The sequence below is a fragment of the Schistocerca cancellata genome, chromosome 6, assembly GCF_023864275.1.
Source record: "Schistocerca cancellata isolate TAMUIC-IGC-003103 chromosome 6, iqSchCanc2.1, whole genome shotgun sequence".
Taxonomy (NCBI): domain Eukaryota; kingdom Metazoa; phylum Arthropoda; class Insecta; order Orthoptera; family Acrididae; genus Schistocerca; species Schistocerca cancellata.
In genome coordinates, this window is record NC_064631.1 from 595,613,478 (window position 1) to 595,628,826 (window position 15,349).

General features: G+C 39.6%; 1 protein-coding gene across 1 annotated transcript; it reads right to left on the bottom strand.

The window, feature by feature from the left end:
• Window positions 1–209: 209 nt before the first annotated feature.
• On the bottom strand, window positions 210–692 carry LOC126088446 (uncharacterized). Its single transcript, XM_049906587.1, has one exon. The coding sequence runs from the start codon at window positions 690–692 to the stop codon at window positions 210–212; it is 483 nt and encodes a 160-aa protein (XP_049762544.1).
• Between the last annotated feature and the right edge of the window lie 14,657 nt (window positions 693–15,349).

Below are 15,349 nucleotides of genomic sequence, written 5' to 3' on the forward strand. Positions count from 1 at the left end.
TTTCATTAGTGGTCACTCTACTGCATTCGTCTGGATAGTGCTTAAACAATCAGTGAGAACAATTCTAAATCATGAAGTTCATGTCACAATTCACATGCTTCACAGTTAATTTGATAATACATGCAGCGGATGACGTCCCTGACTACCATGTTCAGACTATAAAACAAATAGAATACACAATGTCTGTTTTCTGTCTACTGACCTTTTATTTATTCACTGTCCTCAGACTGGAAAGGTTGGAAATCATCATCATCATAATCATCGCTAGTGTCATCAGTATCGCTGGCACGTATCTCAATAACCATTTCTTCCAGTTCATCTGCCAATTTTTCCTGATTTGCATATGTTTCTTCCACATGTCTGCAAACTGCCTCCCATTCGTGTACAGTAATGTAGAAAAATTTTTCTTCAGCTAGCTTCCACACATCCTCCAGCTTGAACGTAACATTCTTTGTAGCCACACAGTTCTTTACCGTAGCCCATACCATTTCTATAGGATTTATTTCAGGATGGTAAGGAGGTAAACAGAGAACAGAATGACCATAATGTGCCAGAAGTTTATCCACAGTGTAAATCTTTGTGGGTTTGTTGCTTTCTATTAAGGCAAGCAGTTCGATCTTCATGCTTCCTTGGTCAAATTGAATGTTTTGGGAATTTAGCCAATATGCCATGTCAGCTTTCCTGCTATGCATTGTTGGTGGTTTTTCATGCAGAACATTGTGATAACTAGCATTGTCAAGCACAACAATAGAGTTTTGCGGCACATTCAGTATTAGTTTGTTTACAGCCACCTGATATATATAGAATCGTTCAGTCTAATTATGACACTACTTTGCATGTGTACCACAATCAGATAGTAAAAAGATAAAACAAATACCTTGAAAAATTTTCAGCATTCATGTCTGCATGATAATCTCCTGTTTTAGTGCCAGATTTGAAAATTAAAAGTGCATTTGGCACAAAACCTGATTTGCCTCCTGTGGTCAGAAAAATGACATAAACGCATTAATAACACCAACGTTATTTCTGTCGCTGTTTTGAAGAACATGTTGAAATTTTAAAGGAGTGCCCACTATCTCCTGATCTACAGTATTGTAGACCAGAAGAATGTGAATGTTTCCTTTGACGTTTAGATACATTAATATGTTACAGTCTACAGAACTACTTGTCCTTATCAGATATTTTTGTTACCTGCGTATACTATAATCAGATGTTGTCCCTTTGAAAGTGGCACCTTTACTCCCTTACTTCATCTGTCCACTCTTTGGGCATAGTATGCAAACTGTGAATATAGGTTTCATCGACATATATGATAGGTCTACCCTCTTCAAGGTACTTTTTTATTTTCTTTAAATATTCAACGTGTTTACTGTGTGTTTCTAAATGTTCCACAAGCACCTTCCTGTTATCTGTTGTTTTGCGCCACCTGATAGATATTAAGCACGTTAATTACACAAAAATTGATGCATATAAATAATACATTGACATTAAAAAAACCAAAGTACCTGAAGCCTAAAGTTTGAAGTAGGTGCCGTAATGAAGAAATACTCCCCTTAAAAGACGTATTTTCTCTTACTACGGGATAAAGTGCCTTTATTGTGGGACACAGTTTGTTTGCCATGTGGAAATTATGTATCAGTCTCTGCACAACTTGTTCATCAAAATCATCTAAATGTAAAATCTTTTTCTCTTTATTCCTCTTTTTTCCGGGAGTAGAGTAACCCTCGGAACTGCCAGCAACTACTTTTTCTCCTTCTTTCTTTAATCTCCATATTGTTCAACGTGACACACCAGTAGCAGCCTGCACTCTTTCTAGAACACTTTTTACTGAGAATTGTCTCCCCTCTTTTGCCTCGTCTGACATAAATGTAATTATATTGAAAATAATCTCTCTTGCCTGGCTATGCAGAACTCTTCCTGCCCCTATAGTGATTGCAGACTGTGATGCCATGCCGTGTATACCGCTGCGCTCACTCCATGTGCACTAGCCGACAGGCGGAAGTACAATGAGACGGCCTCCCCTCCTGAACGACGGAATGGACTCGCCCAGCGCTGTGGGCGGAAACTCGTGTCTGTGCATCGGCCACCTTATCCTGTGCGGACTCTACTGAGGGTACTGATCACAGATTTGGGAATTTTTCTGAATTCTGATCTTCAACAAAGACAGAAGTATCATCTGCGAACAGAGCTGATTGAGAACTGATATTTAATGTTAAGTCATTAACATAGAAGAGAAATAGGACAGGGCCTAATATGCAGCCTTCTGGGACACACTGAGATATCTTTTTTCAGTCAGAAAAATAATATGTGCCATTTGAAGAGATGCTAACTCTTTGCTTTCTGTTTGATAAGTAGTATTTAAGCCATTGTAGGGCACTGCTGCTAATGCCATACATTTCAAGTTTGTAAACAAGCAATGCATGGTTTAGAGAATCAAACGCCTACGTGAGCTCGCAGAAAATTCCTGCCACCTTATTTATCTTGTCTAATGATGTACTTATTTTCTCCATGAAACTGTTCACTGCATCTGTGGTGTTTTTCCCCTGGTGAAAACCAAACTGATTGTTTAGAATAATAGAATATTTTGCAATGAAGTGTTGGATTTGTGTGACAGCAAGTTTTTCAAATATTTTAGATATGACAGGGAGAATCGAGATAGTTTTCATCACTTGAGTTACAATGAACAAACGGCCTTGTTTTATCTTTTAGCTTCTCTCTAAATGTTAGCAAGTTTTCTTTGCTAAAGTTCATGCACATATGGGTTCTCATACACGAAATGTCTGACTGTGGCAGCTCAACAATGCACAATGTTGTGAAATACCTAGATTGGGACAAAATTTACACATCTTCGCGTACATAATTACACTCCTGGAAATTGAAATAAGAACACCGTGAATTCATTGTCCCAGGAAGGGGAAACTTTATTGACACATTCCTGGGGTCAGATACATCACATTATCACACTGACAGAACCACAGGCACATAGACACAGGCAACAGAGCATGCACAATGTCGGCACTAGTACAGTTTATATCCACCTTTCGCAGCAATGCAGGCTGCTATTCTCCCATGGAGACGATCGTAGAGATGCTGGATGTAGTCCTGTGGAACGGCTTGCCATGCCATTTCCACCTGGCGCCTCAGTTGGACCAGCGTTCGTGGTGGACGTGCAGACTGCGTGAGACGACGCTTCATCCAGTCCCAAACATGCTCAATGGGGGACAGATCCGGAGATCTTGCTGGCCAGGGTAGTTGACTTACACCTTCTAGAGCACGTTGGGTGGCACGGGATACATGCGGACGTGCATTGTCCTGTTGGAACAGCAAGTTCCCTTGCCGGTCTAGGAATGGTAGAACGATGGGTTCGATGACGGTTTGGATGTACCATGCACTATTCAGTGTCCCCTCGGCGATCACCAGTGGTGTATGGCCAGTGTAGGAGATCGCTCCCCACACCATGATGCCGGGTGTTGGCCCTGTGTGCCTCGGTCGTATGCAGTCCTGATTGTGGCGCTCACCTGCACGGTGCCAAACACGCATACGACCATCATTGGTACCAAGGCAGAAGCGACTCTCATCGCTGAAGACGACACGTCTCCATTCGTCCCTCCATTCACGCCTGTCGCGACACCACTGGAGGCGGGCTGCACGATGTTGGGGCGTGAGGGGAAGACGGCCTAACGGTGTGCGGGACCGTAGCCCAGCTTCATGGAGACGGTTGCGAATGGGCCTCGCCGATACCCCAGGAGCAACAGTGTCCCTAATTTGCTGGGAAGTGGCGGTGCTGTCCCCTACGGCACTGCGTAGGATCCTACTGTCTTGGCGTGCATCCGTGCGTCACTGCGGTCTGGTCCCAGGTTGACGGGGACGTGCACCTTCCGCCGACCACTGGCAACAACATCAATGTACTGTGGAGACCTCACGCCCCACGTGTTGAGCAATTCGGCGGTACGTCCACCCGGCCTCCCGCATGCCCACTATACGCCCTCGCTCAAAGTCCGTCAACTGCACATACGGTTCACATCCACGCTGTCGCGGCGTGCTACCAGTGTTAAAGACTGTGATGGAGCTCGGTATGCCACGGCAAACTGGCTGACACTGATGGCGGCGGTGCACAAATGCTGCACAGCTAGCGCCATTCGACGGCCAACACCGCAGTTCCTGGTGTGTCCGCTGTGCCGTGCGTGTGATCATTGCTTGTACAGCCCTCTCGCAGTGTCCGGAGCAAGTATGGTGGGTCTGACACACCGGTGTCAATGTGTTCTTTTTTCCATTTCCAGGAGTGTAGTTAGAACATTGTCAATACAGGATTCTGATTGCTGATTATGTTTGGTAGATTCAATTTGAAACTGTATTTCTTTACTAAGTCAGGGAATCTTGACACACAGCTTCTATCATAAGTGATATCAATATTAACATAAGCAGTTATTACAATTTTTTCTGTTTTTCTCTACAAAAGTCTTCTAGCATAATTTGAAGCTTAGATAAGAATTGTTCTGTTGCAGACATCCCTGGAATTCTCTATATTGAGATTATTATAACATTTGCTATTGAGTCCACTATTTCTACACAACAGGTCTGAAACACACATTCTTCATTTAAATAATTAAAGGAGTTTCTGGTCTCATAATTTATATCACTGTGTAGAAGTACACATGAGCCTTCACATGGTTTTTTTCTTCTGCAAAAGCCACTTGCTAATCTGAAGATCCCCATTTTGTTTAAAATTTTAACTGTCCTCAGTAAACCAGTGCTCATTAAAACAAACAACTCTAGTATTTGCACATTCTGACAGAATGATTTCCAATTCATCTATTTTGGAGCTTTTATTGTTTAAACCATTTATATTGCAGTGGATAACATACCTACTTTGACTATTAGTTGTGGACTTTAGCATATTTCTTGCCGGATAATGGTTTGGTTTTGTCTTTCTTAATGCTACACAAGTTTTTTCACCCCCATCACAATTTATCAGTTTCCCTTATTTTTTATGACCTGGCAAGTATCTATGAGCATCTTACTGAATATTTTTGAGCCCACCCTATTCAGATCTATACCATCTTTGACAAGACACTTTACCCTTAGAGATATGTTGGGATCAATGAGAGCGACTCCTAGTTTATTGCACTGTTTTTTAATATCGCCGTTTATTCTCTGCACGTAGCTGTCACTCACCGATGTCCTGTACACAATGCCACTTATTATTATTCTGGAATTCGAGTAGAGTCTTCTGGCCATTTGGATGAGGTTCCTTGCTGCTGTCTCAAAGCAAATTTGTTTACACATGGATAAAAACACCTTTCGGATTTCTGTTACACTTATCTGCTGTGTTCTCTCTTGAGTTTAAAATGTTGTTTAGGTGTGTATGCAATTGATGCATCCTGATTCTTGCTCGAATGTCAATTTTGGAGTTTGGAACAACTATGTTTTTCAACAATGAGTCGCCTATAATAAAGAATCCATTTTATGCCTTATTATAATACTTCTTTCTTTCTGTCTTTTTTTGTACGTTACACTGGTCCACTTATATTTGTTTGATTCTTCCATATCTTTAGTATCTTTTTCTTTCATAATGGCTGCTGAATTTTTTCGTGGTTTGTTAGTTGTATCACTCTACGTATTTGCCGATTTAGGTCCATCTAATTTTGGAGTTTTTTCACCTACTCAACGTTTTTCACGTTTCAATGCAATATTTTCCTGCTTTAGCAATGTCAGGTCTGCTTTCAGAGCATCAATGTCACTTAGTGAGGATATTAATCATGCATTTTTGTCACTTTCACAGTCGAGGCATGTCCACAGAATATCGTCATTTATAAATTTCAGACACGCGTTTGTACACTTCTCGTGTAACCAAAAGTTGCACTTAACCCACTGAATTCCTTTGACTACACATTTTTTACACTTTCTGCATGAAGAACCATTTATTTTAAACTGATTTTGGAGCATCCTATCACCACACAATCTTACCGGCACCATCTTGCCATATTGAATATTGTAACATACAGGGTAAGAATGGGAACAGATCAACCAGTAAATGCGTTATAATGTGGATGAGCCATTAGGAGAAAATGATGGGTTGGATAAAGCAAGGCCTTTTGTGTGCAAGCATATTGTATGTGCACAGGAAATTGACAGAGAGTGGTTAGTGACCATGAGCAATGAGAATTTTGGAACGAAAGACATGAAATTGTGTAAAAGATTGTTGGTCACCAGTTTCGATATTCTGGATAAAGATGATCAAGACAGGATGAATTTAAACCCTAGCCATAAGCAAGCCTTCAGTGTAGCTGTTTTATGTGAGAAGGTGAAGCATTTAAATGGAATGGAAAGAGTAATGATGGAGGAATTATCGTTAGAATTTGAGAACCTGTTAAATCCTTGTGGATCATTACCAGCTGCCTCAGTGACACAACACACAATCCCAACTAGCAATGAATCGCTGATGTACCATAAGCCATATCAGGTGCTCCATCACCTGTAATTGAAAACGGAAAAAGTCGTTAAGCAAAAATTATGCAGTGGTATCATTGAGGAGAATACCAGCCCATGGGGTGCACCCTGTGGTGAAAGTATTAAACAAAAAGCTCATATGGAATGAAGAAGTATCAATTCTGCTGCAACTACAGATATCTAAATATCTCAATAGTTGTATGATTATCAGGGGTGCCAACTTAAAGAAATATTGGGGGGTGGGGGGGGCATAATGGAGATGTTGCCTCGGGAAATTTTCTGAATTTTAGATGAAAAATAGTGAGTTTTAAAGTTTTTTAAAGCATTTTAGACACATATGATCAACATTAGAAGCCCGAAAACTGGACTCTGTTTGCAGCATCGTTATCAGAGTGGATCGGGGTCCTTTGGTTTGGAGCCGAGTGGAGGGTCTCAACCAGAGGCTTCGTCGACTCTGTGATGGTCTTGGCTGCAGCTTTCTAGACTTGCGCTATTGGGTGGGGAATTGTAGGACACCCCTAGATAGGTCAGGGGTGCACTAAACAAAGGAAGTGGCTACTCAAGTAGCAGAGTACTTGTGGCATGCACATGGGGTTTTTTTAGGCTAGGCAGTAGTGCGAGGTATCCTGATGAACACTTACCAGTCAACGTACAGGCTGGGAAATCAGGATGCGCTCAGTGTAAAGACACTTTGTAACGCCATAGCTCTAATACAGTATGGATTTATTTTGCCTTTTGCTTTGGTTTAATGTTACATCGTTGAGCTTCTGTAAATGTTGTTTGATTGAATTTATAACACAAAACTGTATACTCCTTCCTTTGTTAAAACTTTGATGTCATGATTTTATTCTGTGCAATGCAGTATATCTGTCATTTAAATTCTTTGTCCCATTTGGAGGGAACAAAACTTACTATATATAATAGTAATTTCTGTGTGAATAATTTTTTGTAGAAATGTCAATATGTGCAAATGTTCTGTTTTATTTAAAATGTTTGTTTGCTGTTATGTAAATTGCTGATCCTCACTTAGGGTTCTTAATTATCTGTATGTAAAAGGCGTAGTGGTTCCCCTCGGGAACGGAACTGTGTAGCGCGCACAAATTGTGGAAAGGTGGAACCAAGAGTCAGTCAGGGACGAGCTACCAAATTGTACACTTCCATGTAAATGTTGCACATTGTGCTGGTTTCGAGAGAGGCTTTTTCTGCTACTTTCCAATACCTCGGATGGATGGATAAATAGCTGGAATGATTCTGGAATTGGTATTCATCCTCGTCACCAAGAAGGGCCAAAGTCCAGCAATTCTTTCTGCAAATCCGCCTACCAACATGCAGTTGCCACCACATTGCGCTATCACTGTAACGGAATACTATAATAATGTACAGTGAAGGATCAGCTTATTGGATGTGTTAGAGTGCTCAAATATAAGGTAACTTATAACTGAATTTATGTACCTACCTTGATTTTTTCCTATCACACACCTTTCAGGTTCCTCTCCATTTGAATTATGATTACCGAGTGTCCTATTTTGTGGAAGCCTCGAAGTTAGACAGTTAATTACATAATGTTATTTTATCTTTGATGAGACGGGCATATTCAGATTTACTGTGGATTTAGAGAAATTGTGGGAGGCAGTAAATGTAGTTTTGTGAAGTTTCAAAGTCACCTATTTAATCATTTACTTGAAAGTAAAATTTGCTGTTCTTTTTATAAATTAAAGTTCTTAAAATTGAGGCTTATAAAGTTTTGTTTAGTTAATGATCATAGTGCTACTTGTAGTAAATTTTAAAAGGTGAGTCAGTTTCTTGCAATTTTGTCAACATTGTGTTTCACTGTAGTAAAAGTGGAAAACTGCAATAGTAGAAAATTATATGTTCATGATTGCTAAGTGTTTGTCTCTCTTGTGTATTGGAAGTGCATATTAATAGTATAACAGGATCCACAGTTTGTCTATTGTGCTAATGCTAGGTAACAAGTAACGGGAAGACCACTATTTATGAAAACCATAATTTCTTTATTCAAAAGATAGTGAGAAGCAGCCTGTTAGTGGATTCCAATTAACTTTCATCCTAAATAGAATAGTATTCAGTTGAGAGATTTTTAACCTGTGACCAGTTCAGAAAAATGCAGTGAACTGCTTTTATAATTTTATGTCAGCTAGGAAAATATTTGAACAGTAATACTGAACCTATGTCCAGTTAATGATTCTGCAGTGAATAGTAATAATAACATTATAAAGACCATTCAGTTTGAGTAAGCACTGAAAATAAAGGTGTGTTTCGTTATTTGTTATATTTGTGCAAATAGTTTGCGCTGCTCTAGCTGTTAGCTTCAATCTTACCATAAACATATGTATGTATCTGAGTTCATGGCACTCGCGTGTGGCCAAGTCTAGGTTGTGTTTGTCCGTTAAAGTTACTCATACCTACTTTCTTAAATGAGAACGTTAATCTTTCTCTTGCCTAATTAGGCTGGTGACCATTTCCCTTTTTCTTTAAACAGTGTAGATAGGCAAAAATATTGTTTGTTACTGTTAGAATATTTACGTAATTCTGACTTTTGTTTTCCAATAAGCCACCTCCATTAGCTACAACACGGTCAACATAACAAAATTCCTCTCAGAGGGTAACACTGCTCTGTTGCTTTATGCCATAATTGCTTTACAAAGATAGTTTTATTTCATGACCTGCCTTCAACTTTAAGGTTATGGTATAGCAGTAGCGGACAGGAGTGTTATAACTTCAGCTATCAAGATATTAGCAGTAAATTTTCAGAGTGTTCGGAATAAAGGTCCTGAATTTACTGCCCTCCAGGAAGCGTGTGGCGCACAAATTATTCTCAGGACTGAGACTTGGCTGAACCCTGAGATAGGAAGTTCTGAAATATTTAGTGAGGGTTGGAACGTGTATTGGAAAGACAGATTTGGAACGTGTATTGGAAAGACAGATTAGACACCGTAGGAGGTGGTGTCTTCATTGCAGTTGACAAAATATTGTGTCTACTGAGATCGAAGTAGAGTGTGATTGTGAAGTTATCTGGACACGTTTAACAGAGCTAGGGGAAATAAAGTTAATTGTGGGATGTTATTACCGGCCACCAGGTTCCACTGTGACAGTTCTAGAATCATTCAGAGGGAGTCTACATTCTGTATCGCAGAAGTACCTGGATCATGCTATATTAGTCGGAGGCGACTTCAACCTACCTAGTATAGACTGGGATGTCTATGGATTCATTACAGGTGGTACAGACAAGCCTATGTGTGAATTACTTTTGAACACATTATCCGAAAACTGTCTTGAGCAGCTAAATCGACACCCAACGCGTAATGGATATATTTTAGATCTGGTAGCCACGAACAGACCAGACCTCATCGATGGTGTCAGCGTTGAGACAGGGATTAGTGATCATGATGTTGACATTACGACTATGGTTACCAAAGTTAAAAAGTTGGTCAAGAAGGCTAGGAGAGGAGAGTATTCTTACTAGAAAGAGCATATAAGCAGTTGTTAGCATCCCATTTAGTAAATGAATCAACTTCATTTACTTCTGGTATGATGGGCGTGGAAGAATTATGGGCAAATTTTAAACACATTGTAAATCACGCATTGGACAAGTATGTGCCGAAAAAGTGGGTTTTGGATGGAAAAGACCCACCATGGTTTAACAGCGCAATTCGGAGAATGCTCAGGAAGCAAAGGCAGGAGAATGAGGACAGGCAAAAGTTAGTAGAGATTCATGCTGCTGTAAAAAGAGCATTGCGTGCAGCTCTCAACCACTTGCCACCGTCATGCATTAGCAAAAGATCTTGCTGAAAACCCAAGGAAATTCTGGTCTTATGTAAAATCGGTAAGCGGGTTGAAGGCTTTCATCCAGTCACTCACTGATCAGTCTAGCCTGGCAACGGAAGACAGCAAAACGAAAGCTGAAATTTTAAATTTAGCATTTGAGAAATCTTTCACGCAGGAGGATCATACAAACATACCGCTGTTTGAGTCTTGTACGATTCCCGTATGGAGGACATAGTGATAGACATCCTTGGGGTTGTGAAGCAGCTGAATGGGTTGAAAATAAATAAATCACCAGGTCCTGATGGGATTCCAATTCGGTTTTACAGAGAGTACTCTACCGCATTGGTTCCTTACTTAGCTTGCATTTATCTCGAATCACTTGCCCAATGTAAAGTCCTGAGTGACTGGAAAAAAGCGCAGGTGATGCCTGTATATCAGAAGGGTAGAAGGACGGATCCTCAAAATTACAGACCAATATCCTTAACATCGGTTTGTTGCAGGATTCTCGAACATATTCTCAGTTCGAATATAATGAATTTCCTTGAGACAGAGAAGTTGCTGTCCATGCATCAGCATGGCTTTAGAAAACATCGCTCCTGCGAAACGCAACTCTCCCTTTTTTCACATGCGAACCATGGATGAAGGGTATCAGATGGATGCCGTATTCCTTGACTTCCAGAAAGCGTTTGACTCGGTGCCCCACTGCAGACTCCTAACTAAGGTATGACCATATAGGACTGGTTCCCAAGTATGTGGGTGGCTCGAAGACTTCTTAAGTAATAGAATCCAGTACATTTTCCTCGATGGTGAGTGTTCATCGGAGGTGAGGGTATCATCTGGAGTGCCCCAGGGAAGTGTGGTAGGTCCACTGTTGTTTTCTATCTACATAAATGATCTTTTGGACAGGGTGGATAGCAATGTGCGGCTGTTTGCTGATGATTCTGTGGTGTACGGGAAGGTGTCATCATTGAGTGACAGTAGGAGGATACAAGATGACTTGGACAGGGTTTGTGATTGGTGTAAAGAATGGCAGCTGACTCTAAATATAGATAAATGTAAATTAATGCAGATGAATAGGAAAAAGAATCCAGTAATGTTTGAATACTCCATTAGTAGTGTAGCGCTTGACACAGTCACGTCGATTACATATGTGGGCGTAACATTGCAGAGCGATATGAAGTGGGACAAGCATGTAATGGCAATTGTGGAGAAGTCGGATAGTCGTCTTTGGTTCATTGGTAGAATTTTGGGAAGATGTGGTTCATCTGTAAAAGAGACCGCTTATAAAACAGTAATACGACCTATTCTTGAGTACTGCTCGAGCGTTTGGGATCCCTATCAGGTCAGATTGAGGGAGGACATAGAAGCAATTCAGATTTGTTACTGGTAGGTTTGATCATCACGCGAGTGTTACGGAAATGCTTCAGGAACTCGGGTGGGAGTCTCTGGAGGAAAGGAGGCGTTCTTTTCGTGAATCGCTACTGAGGAAATTTAGAGAACCAGCATTTGAGGCTGACTGCAGTACAATTTTACTGCCTCCAACTTACATTTCTCGGAAAGAGCACAAAGATAAGATAAGAGAAATTTGGGCTCGTACAGAGGCATATAGGCAGTCATTTTTCCCTCGTTCTGTTTGGGAGTGGAACAGGGAGAGAAGATGCTAGTTGTGGTACGAGGTACCCTCCGCCATGCCACCATATGGTGGATTGTGGAGTATGTATGTAAATGTAGATGTAGAACTAGACACTACAGTAAACTCGACCAGCCTGACACATTTTTTAGCTTTGATAAAATAAACAAAACATAAACACACACTGTATTTTCCTAAAAAGCTAATTTAATTTACAGTAATAATCATGCATATAGATTATTACAGAGCAGTGAATATATAGCTCTGAAAAGACTGAAATTGTATTTAAATAAATCCTAAACTATTATTAAAAGAATAGAACATAAAATATTGCTGTCGCACAGCAATAGTACTTTGATTAGTAAGTGGAGTAGCTAGTTTAAGCTTACTTTGAATAAGGCTCAGGGTTCATTAAACAAAAACAGTATCTCAAAGTTAATGCTTTAATACAGTTAATAAAGTTAATAAAGTATGCTTAATACTTTCAGTCAAAATGTATGTAAATAGTGTGTTTTAATTGGCTCTTACACCCTAAAAAGATTTAAGTATTTGAAAATAACTAATACAGTACTATAGTAATATAGTTATACAGTACTAAGCTAGTACTAATATTTTGAAACTGAAAATTTAACATTATGTATGTATTTAATTCTCTATTTTATTAAGATTTTTAGTATTGCTCTAAATGCCATTATTAGGGCTAGAGTGTCTTTAGAAAGGTGCAAATGTTGACTGTCTGACTGGATTACTGAATATGAAGTTGTTGATGACTGGTCTGATACCCAATTCATCCAAAACATCTCGGTGAGCATGAAGAATACCCAAGTTGTTCAGTTGCTTGTGTCCCATTGTTGATCGGAGGTATGACTTCAGACGTTTAAGGGCACTAAATGACCATTCTGCTGTTGCTGTCGTGACTGGAATTACTTGGAGAAGCTTAATGCACTTCACTACTTCACATAACATTTCTCCAACTGCAGGCTCTTGTGTAATATACTTTCTTACATGAAGCATGCTTTTTAAAACCAGTTGTTTTTTATTAGTGATATCGGCTAACATATTCAAGTGTAAGTGCAGTCTTTCAATGTCTAGGTCATTTTTGAAACATTCTGTTGATTTTTCGAAATTTGTTTCACCTCTGTTTACTAAAAGCAAGCACTCTTGTTCAACTGCAATGACCTTTGTGAGTCCAGTTGAAGCAAACCGCTCAGTAATGCAAGATTGTACCGTTTCACAAACTTGAATGTAAATAGCTTTGTAGTATTCCTTTGGGGTTTTGAAAGTGTGCGGTGAGCTGGCTTTGTTGCTTTCATACTTCTTTGGTATACTTCGATTTTGAGAAAGCGAAGGATCATCAGCTTGTGAAAGTTTTTCTTTTAAACACAATTCCCAAAAGTGTTCAAAACTATCACACCTTCCATTCAATATACAAATCAAGCCCTCATATATTTTTTCCAGATCAGCAACACTTAGATGAGGGTATTGAATTTTTTCATTGACATCCTTTACTGGGTTCACTGCATGGCAATAAGGACGTAAAAAGGTTAAGTCGTGAATTGTAACATTGACTCAAGGTAGTCTGCACATTTGTAACCTACCTCTGTTTTGTCCTCTGCAGAAAATATTTAAAAAAAAATAAATAAATAAAAATAAAAATAAAAAAAATCTAGAAGTTCTGCAAAGTGTTTCAATATTCTCAAGATACTAGAAGCTTGCACAGTCCATCGAGTCGGGCAAAGGGGTCTAGACAAGCTTGGTTGTTGGCGCTCTCACAGCGTATACTTCTGAAAAGTCCCATCCTTCTGTTGGATCCCCTTATGGTGTTCATTAAGTCCTCGGCTAAAGCCATAATATTCCTTATAGACATAAGATGGCGGAGACTGTCTACAACTGCCAAGTCTAAACTGCGAGTAGTGCAGTGCACATAACGTGCTTTTTGTTGTATATCAAAAATTAACTTTTTTTAGTCCTTTGACCTTACCTCTCATATTCGAGGCACCATCATAGCACTGTCCTCTTAAGTTATCCACTGACAAATGAAGATGAGCAAAAACATTTTTTAAAATACTAAACATAGTTTGTGATTCAATGTTGGGGGTCTCAAATAAGCCACTACAGTCTTCGTTGATGATTAAGGAATCATCGACAGTATGAATACAAAATGACACTTTCTCGTGAATTGAAGAATCACTTGTTTTGTCAACCATAATAGAAAAAGGTTCAGTCTTCTTGACTGAAGCCAATACCTTTCTCAACACAGATTTTCCTAGTAGATCAATGATCTCATTTTGAATAACATGGGATGTCCACTTATGCCCTGAATGTCCTAACCAATCTTTAATCTCAGGTATGTCATTCTTTCAGAGTTCCAGCAACTGAAAAAAATTTGAGTTTACTTCGTTGTGCCCTCTAATTGCTAGTCCTTGTCAGCATAGAAATTGCACAGTAGTAAAAATTGTCTCAAGAGCTAAACGGCTTTTCTTCATGTCAGTATCTAACTGTTCATTAAATTGAAAGGCCACACTTCGGTTAATGATAGAATTTAGTTTCTGAACACCTGCTTTATGGGTAAACATATTTTCATGAAGATGGAATTTTTCTAAAGCCTTTTTCCAGTTACAAAACCCTACAGAAATGCATCTTCTTTTTTTGAAGAAAATTGTCATAGATTTTTAGCATCTGCACCTTTGGAGGTTTGACAAAAAACTTTTTCGGTAGATGCTTCATATTCTAGCCTTGTATATTTGATCAACCAAGACTTCTGAAATGATCTTCCCATACCGGATTGTCCAGGTTTCGGCTGTGAATGGTTCTCGCCTGAAGACGATGAAGCAATTGACGACACAATAGTTGTTGGAGGTTGACTTGCAGTATCATCAACTTCCAAGTGCACCTTTTTGGTTAACAAATTTATCCATTGAAAACTTAATTCACAATACACTAGGAGACTAAAGTAAATGAATAAAATATAATCATATAGAATAGTCCACTAGACACTAAAGTCGGAACACTTAATACGTCAGGAGCATGCACTGAATGAAACTATTCACACTGAATGACTGTGACAGCAGGGTGGGCTTCATATAGCCGTGGCGTCATAATGTCTCAAAGCATCAAGGCAATGCAAGTTGAAGGGTTCCAGGTGCTTCTGCTCTAGTCCTTTTGATGTAGCCGCAGCCGCAGCACTGGTCTGCTGGCACCAGACTTTACCCGAAGGTTCGCACACCGGGACAAATTTTGTGTGCCTGCAGCGCCATAACACTATCATGATTCACACCACTCGTTTTCAGTTACCTGCTTTCTACCACAATAATAATTTGTTTTAACTCATTACTGAATGTATTTTAAAAGGTAACTATCGTCAAACAAGGAAAATAAAAAATTCCAACATAATTTTGTGGTTTTACAAAGCATAATGTAACTAATAATTTTCCTAAATTCTTGGGGAGGCTCCACCCCCCCCCCACCTCCCCAAACGGATTT

Bases quoted from the DNA above. Each gene is read 5' to 3' on its own strand.
- LOC126088446 (XM_049906587.1), bottom strand. From the start codon at position 692: ATGCATAGCAGGAAAGCTGACATGGCATATTGGCTAAATTCCCAAAAC.